General features: G+C 37.3%; 1 protein-coding gene across 1 annotated transcript; it reads right to left on the minus strand.

Moving 5' to 3' along the window:
* Positions 1–6391: 6391 nt before the first annotated feature.
* LOC409002 (cuticular protein) lies at positions 6392–7517 on the minus strand. Its single transcript, NM_001174140.1, is given in 4 exon segments — positions 6392–6535; positions 6704–6865; positions 6984–7208; positions 7450–7517. Coding segments are annotated over 4 exon segments (525 nt in total). The 5' UTR covers positions 7462–7517; the 3' UTR covers positions 6392–6409.
* Between the last annotated feature and the right edge of the window lie 200 nt (positions 7518–7717).

Genomic DNA, 7717 nt, shown 5'->3' on the forward strand with positions numbered 1-7717 from the left:
CTGAAACGGTGAGAAGAAATTGGGCGTGGGGGATATAGGCAGGGGTCTTCGAAAACCGATCCAAGGCAAAACTTCTTTTCCACTCCTTTTTTTTTTTTGCGAAAGATAACTTTGTATCCCCACCCCATCGCGGATTAATATCTTACGTCAATAACTTTCTTCAATTTAATACGAATCGTGTTTCCTTTGTACGATAGTTTCTCTGTTTTCCGTGTATTCGAGAGTTACAAAGTTACTTTAAATCCCTGGGATTAAATTTTTTTTCTTTTCCCATTTACGAATTTTTTCTTACTTTATATTAAATACGTAATATTCGTAATAATTCGAAACGTATTTATAATTAAAATGATTTGAAATTAAAAAAAACTGTTATTTATAATAATGAATATAATTATTTCGATAATCAAACTAAAAAGTTTAAACAATATAAAAGATTAAAAGACTAACGTCAGTGAATGATGCTAAAACACGTAAGTGGAAGATATTATTGAATGTTTTAAAAATTTGTTCTACGATTCTTGAAATTGATTTTCCTTCTTTTCTTTCTCTTTCTTTCCCCCCTTTCGTTGGAAAGGCTGGAAATAATTCTATCGCCAGACATGTGACCGGATCATTACAGAAAGTGACCGAATTTTTTTCTGTGTGTTCACGCAATATCTCTCGTTTGTGCGGCCAGCTGAAAAAAGAAAAAAAGTAATCTGAGAAACTACCGCTATATCACAGGTGATCGTTATGTTAATATTATTGAATTGCGACACGCGAAAGTGTGAATTTGATATTCGAAAGAAAAGAAAATAACAAATTCGACGAAAAAATTGGAATCGTTCTTTCCTTTCCTTTTTTCTTTTTTTTTTTTTTTATTTTCGTCCCAAGTCAATCGTTTTTTTAGAGAAGATTTAATCATCATGCAAATTAAGTGACGCAGTGCAATCGAAGAAAAAAGCATCGAGACGATTTTATACGTCGGGACTACATTAGGAAATTCCAAAGTGGATCAAGAATTCTTCCAGTGCGCGTGTTCTTCAGTGTGCGAACTAACTCTTCTTTCGGCCATGTTATCCATTCCTTTTTGCTTCAATTAATTTCTACCCTAATTTGCGATAATTACCTATCATTGTAAAATAGAAATTTCTCCAATTAACCAAAGCAACTTCAAAAAAAAAAAACAATTCTTCTTAGTCCATCAACTGTTAAAAAAAAAAAAATCATCTCTTCGAAAAATTCGTATAAATTTCATCAATTTCATACCATCGCTTGTGATCCTCAAGAATGAGAACGCATGTCAGGCAAAGAGGATGATCATGATGGAATGTGTGATTAATGGATCGTCATTTTTCATCAAAAAAATTTTCTATAAAAGAATCAATGGATGCAATCGATATTCACCACGAAATAATTTCAAATTCGGCACGAAACTTGCTTCCAATAAGGAAACCCTTGACCTAACCGTTTCCGCAGTGATCAAATTTCATCAAGCGGGATCGATACCCGATCGATACCGATTTTCACCCGATTAACAGCCATTGGACTCGGCGAATTTCAAATTCACGGTTGACATTTTCGTACAACGCGTACGATCCTCCTTCTGCATGCATGCATATTTTTTACAAATGGAAAGACGAGTTTAAAAGAGAGAGAAAGAGAGAGAAAGAAAGAGAGAGAAGCGAAAGAAAGGATCTTCGTTCGTAGAAGAAATTTATGCAGAAAGGAACCCTCTTGGAACCCTCTTTGTCGTCGCATACCGACATACCAGATCGCTCGCCGAGATTCTGATCAGTCCCCGTAGTCCCTCTCTCGTTCACCTTGTTCTTATTAGACCGATTGTTATTTCGTTAAACAGCGATGATTCATTACCTTGATCGGAATAAGCCGATTTTTCTAACCCCTTAGACAGAGGATAATATGTTTAGTGTTACAAGGACTGTTGCACCTCCAACAATGTTAATTGACCGTCGTACTGTACTTCTGCCAAGCAGTCGTGAACGTGACTCCGTCTTCGTACCTTCACCTGGAAAAAAAAAGGAAGAGAGAAAAAAAAAAATTCTATCGTGCGCGCAACGTTCGAAACGAAAAAGAAAAAAAAAAAAGAGAAAGAAAACTTCGTCGTCCCAATGCAAAGCTTTCAAGAAGACCAAGTTCCAAATTTGGACTGTATTTCTAATTTCGAGCATTCCTGGTGTTCCTAGTCGACGAGACAAAGAGAGAGAGATAAAGACAGAGAGAGAGACGTTTTAGGTGAAACGAGGATGCAGGTGGCGATCGTTGATACATGGATCTCGATCTCTGTGCAATCGTGCGACGCGTGACGAATTGGAACTGGATCGAAGGATAGAAATTTTTCGAGGGTATCACGAGGGCTTGGCGAGGAATCCCGTAAGAAATAGTATACTCCCGCTTCAGCGTTGCACAAAATCGTTTCTCGGCCGATTTCGACACCGGAAACTGGCTTTGTCCTTTTTTTTCTTTTTTTTTCCCTTCTTTCCAACGATACACGAATCTCCACGGTCCGTTTGTTGCGCGCTCGAGATGGGCTCGTTCCTCTGTTATTGCATAACAACTATGCGTGGTATACACGAAACGAAACCGTCGAAAATTCCACGCTCGTATTTCGTTGCGTTGTTCAAACCTAACTCGGTTTCTCGATTGTTCTCGCGTTTATGGATCAACGGGTAGAGCGAGAATAACAAAAAAGAAAAAGAAGAAAAGAGAAAAAAAAGAGAAAGAAAGAAAGAAAGAAACGATTCTCGGAGAAGGAGAATTTATCCGGTCGGATATTTCCCTTTCGAATTTCAATGTTAACAGATCGATTTGATTTATGATTAATTGACGTGTGATTTATCGTGTAAACGTGGAGAATCGATCGGTCTAATAATGGAATTCTAATAACGTTTGGAAAAATTTTGACATTTAACAAGGAGTGAAATCATTGTCATAAATTATTTCACAAGGAATCCGTCGAATTATTTCTTCAACGCGTGCATTCCCTTTCTCCCGTTCGTAATAATTATCCGAAAGTGGCGAAAGAGTTTGGATTTATTTGTAATTTTTAAATTTCAACGGACAAATGGATAAAAACGTTTAGCAATTAAAAAAAATCATTCAAGAAAACAGCCCCAATAATTAAAGATGGAAGGTGATAAAAATAAATTCCGTTATCCGTGTATAATGATAATACAACATAAAAGTGTGACGCGAGATGTAAATCTTTATAGCAATTTGTTCCATTTACATCGGGCAAAGGTGGAGAGTGACGTTGCGCGATTGCGCGTGCGAAGGCATACCAAAAATTTCACGTCCGTGTTACGGTGGCCCGCCTATCGTAACGATCGCGCACAGCCCGTTTATTGTCATGAAAATGAGCATGATCGGTCCCCACGAGCCGCGTGACAGGATCGGCGACGAATTTCACCCGACCGACGGGTTTTATCGAGAATGAAAGGAATCGTGTTTCTATCGAGAAAGAAAGTTCGTCGCGTCTCTTCATCCTCGATCGATTCGTCGTTGAATCGAACATCGCGACACTTTTACGAGGGGAAATTCGACCGAAATTTGTCCAAACAATGGAACAACGTGAAATTTCAGCAATAATTTCTCGTTCTTCGATCGGGTTTCGATTCGTTCGTAAAACTTTCTTTCTCGAAAACAAGAAAAAGAACAAAAAGAAAAGAAATCATCCTTTTGAAACGAATTAAGAATATACGTATGTATACGTAGAAACAGAAACTGGATTACTTTTTATTAAACTATCCTGCATTTTTAAACAACTTTCCATCGCACGATTGATGAATCGATGCAGTTAGAAACGATATTTCGTAACTTTTGTATATTTTCGTACTCCTAAGTTTTACGATTTCAATATATTAATATCGAATTTCGAGATTCTGTAATTATTCTTGTTGTGACATAATGAGACAGGAGTCATTTAAATAATATCGACAGGAAAGCAAGCAAGAAACTTGTCAAGGAAAAGAAAGAATGATGAATTTGGAAAAAATGTGTCGATAACATTTTATCGTGATACAAAGATTTAATGAAATAAAATTTATGGTAATAAATTATTATCTATGTTAAATTGGAACATGGGAAGGAAGGGAGAAGGAGATCTTCTTAAATCGCTAAAATCTTAAAATCAATTAGCGAAGCATTAATTTCTGTCGAATAAACGTAACAACTGTGTAAACTGTACCAGATATTTGTGGAAAGAATTTGCCTCTGTTTCGTTCCGAGAATCCTCGGTACAAAGTGAGCTTTGTCACTCGTGAAATTAATCAGACGAGAAAATAGATGAGAAGTGTAAAGTTCAAGACACTCACACTGAGAAAAGAAAACTCGTTTTTCGATGCTGTTACTCGCGTTTACTTTCGTGCACGAGAAACAAAACAGGCATTTTACATAATTAGTAATTATTAATTAGAATGTTATCCAAGACGACGTTTTTTGACGATAAAAATGATTGTATATTAGTTAATTATATAATAATGACGAGTCGTTGAATAATTCGTTAATAAAAATAACGATAATACGTCAATAAAAAGATAATATACGAGACACTCAGAAGCCGAACTTCTTCTATTCTGTATGTAATTTTCTTAATTCTGTGTGAGTTGTATGAGTGTGGAAAAAAAATGAGAAGAACTTAATAGCAGCTTTTAAGAGTGTTTTTTCGATTTTAGATTTCTCATAAATTTTCTGTAACGTCTTAATGAAAAGAGACGCGGTTTCAGATTTCGTCAATCTACGTTTTCAAGTGTTTCGAGATGAAGATAAAATTTATTCATTCATTTATTCAAACAGAAAGAGAAAATTTGATCTGAGGTTTCAATTATTTCCTTGTCGAATTTACAAATAATGAGTATACGTGAGGCAAGGTCGACAATTAGGAATCATCATCGTTAATTAACGGATGTCGTAACATGATCGGAATGTACGCAATAGATAATGACACGAGAAGCACACTTTCTAAAAATTAATAATGATTTATATGCGTTCTTCAAAAGTGAACGTGGATATTTCACCGTGAGATGTGAACTCGACTATTCGTTCGTTTTATACAACCTTGCAATCTTGAAGTATTCGTAATATCGTTACACTTTACGCAAATTACCTAGACGTTAAATTCTAAAAAGAAAAAAAAAACAATTACAGCTAATTACATTCAAACAAACTTTACGATTCTCTTTTTTTTTCTTCTTTTTTTTTTTTTTTAGGAACGCAAGGAAACTTAAATCTCAAAAAAATTGCGAAAAGAAAGCAATTATTTAGAATAACCATTGATGGTTATCTTTGACGGTCTCTTTCAGCTCGATATTTAATTTTACGAGCGATCGAAAAAGAAATTTCAATCGTGTGAGAAGTTCGTAAATTAAATATCGAGCAATATCGCTTCATTCAAAGTTCCTCGCTTGAGAAACGAAGACACTTGGTGAAATTCGACCCTTTAGATTCCTTTAAAATGAAGGGATGCGATTGAAAACGGAGAGTGTACGTTGAAATCTGTGAAGAATAAGTGGAAGAAGAAACAACTTTTCGTATCGAACGAAAGAATACTTTTCGTCGAATGAAAATTCGAAGAAAAGTTGACCCGCATTTCGCGAGAATCTTGCGAGATCTCGAGGAAAATTGTGACGAGGGAGGTTCCCAGACCGGGCGAAATCGCAGTCAAGGCTCGGTTTGAGAACGGTCGTGGATCGTTTCCACACAATGGTGAATCAGATAGCGCGCGTAGAAAGATACGCGTCTGTCTGTCGCTCGAGGAAATGTCGAAATTACATTTTATTCGCGTATTAATTAATACCGAGAAGAAATTCCTCGACCCGTTGCCAATACGGGGCTCGAGACCAATAACTTTACGATCGTTCGAGATCCTTGCGTGTCTCTGATAGAATATATTTCCGATCCGTTCTCCAATATTTGTCACATCGAATCAAATTTATAACATTATACGTAATATACCACCACATGTACTTGTACTGCTGTCTAACATATTTCATTGGACGAGAACGAGCGAACTCGATTCCGATCCTCCACTCGACTCGACACAAACATTGGAGAAAAAATTTCGCAACGACGAAAACGAGCGTCGATGGATTTTTCTTAATATTATGGTTATTATATTTGCGACCGGCAAAGCGTTACATTTCGCAATAAAGATTAAAATTAAAATAAAAATTAAAATTTTTATTTAGATGGTCGGGATGTAACGAGGCTTTTGATTGAGGTCGGAGAAGAATTGACAAACGTACGTTTAAAAAATATTTATAAAATCGGTTTATTGCATGATTCGTATTTACCATGAAGGAGAACGTCTTTTGGTACTGCTCTCGTCATAATGTCTTTTGCGATGCTGCGGGGGAGGAGAGGGGTGGTTAGGCTGGGACGGGGTATCGGCAGATTGAAGGGGAAATTCATTCTAGTGTACAAAGTGTTCGTATCCTTTGAGGAAAACGGGAGTTGGCTCCTTGACGAGGACTGGTTGTTTAACGACCACTGGAACTGGCTTGGGAACTTCGACTGGATACGGATGAGCGACTGGTACCTGAAAATAATATTTTTTTTTAAGCCTTTCAAAATCCATCCTCCAAAAAAAAAAAAGAAAGAAGAAAGAAAGATTAGAAGAAGACGAATGTATCGAATTTTGTACGTATTTCATTTTTCTGATTAATTGATTTATTGAAAATGATAGGAATCCATCCCTTTGACTTACCTTGACGGGGTATGGGGCGGGCACAGGCACTGGAACCTTAACTGGAACCGTGACTGGAACTGGTTTTTCGACGGGAACCGCGACAGTTTTGGTTTGTATTACTGGGTATGGTTTGGGGACCGGAACTGGCACTGGGACCGGTTGAGGGACTGCGACTGGTACCTGGAGGAAGTGTTTATTTTTTCTTTTTATTAATATCGAATAGACAAATATGTATATTCACGATAAAAATATTTAATTTTAGAAAGAGGAATCATCTTTTAAAGGAGAATCTTCTCACCTTTACAGGGTATGGTCTGTCAACGGGGACTGGGTACGGTTTCGGGACTGGAACCGGAACAGCCACAGGCTTCTCCTGAATCGCGATCGCTACTTTCCCGTGGTCCAATTCTCCACCGTACAGCCCTTCACCACCATAGCCCAAACCATACAGACCTCGCTTTTCCACCGTTTTTTTGTCTTCCTCTGCAGCGGCCAACGCCACGGAGATCAGCATCAAGCATACCTTAACCAATTCAAAGAAGACCAATTTTTTTCTTTCTTCTTCTTCTTTTTTTTTCGAGAAAAGATCTTTATCGATTTATACGAAGAGAAAAGAAAAAAAGAAAAATCTCTTTCTCCACCAAATTTTCACAGAAAAAAAACCGAACCGCGTCAACTGTTATCACCATTCTCGAGATCACGGAAAGAAGGGAGGAAGTTTCGCGGTATCGATTCGCGGAATTGAAAAGTTGTGCAGAACGTACCAGAGACTTCATGGTAACCGGCAAATACTTTGGCTAGTGCGTCTTGACTGGTAAATTAAATTGGTTCTGTCGCATTGGAGGAAAACCACCCTTTATATAGGGAATTCACTTTCATTTCGCGCGTACACCCCGCCAATGAAAAGCCAATGGCCGTTCGGTGCGCTATCGCCACACCTACCATACACTTATTTACCCATACCGATACAGTCACACACCGTTACACATTATAATATATATCATGTACATTGCAGAGTTGTATAACATACGC

The sequence above is a fragment of the Apis mellifera genome, linkage group LG9 (genome assembly GCF_003254395.2).
Source record: "Apis mellifera strain DH4 linkage group LG9, Amel_HAv3.1, whole genome shotgun sequence".
Taxonomy (NCBI): domain Eukaryota; kingdom Metazoa; phylum Arthropoda; class Insecta; order Hymenoptera; family Apidae; genus Apis; species Apis mellifera.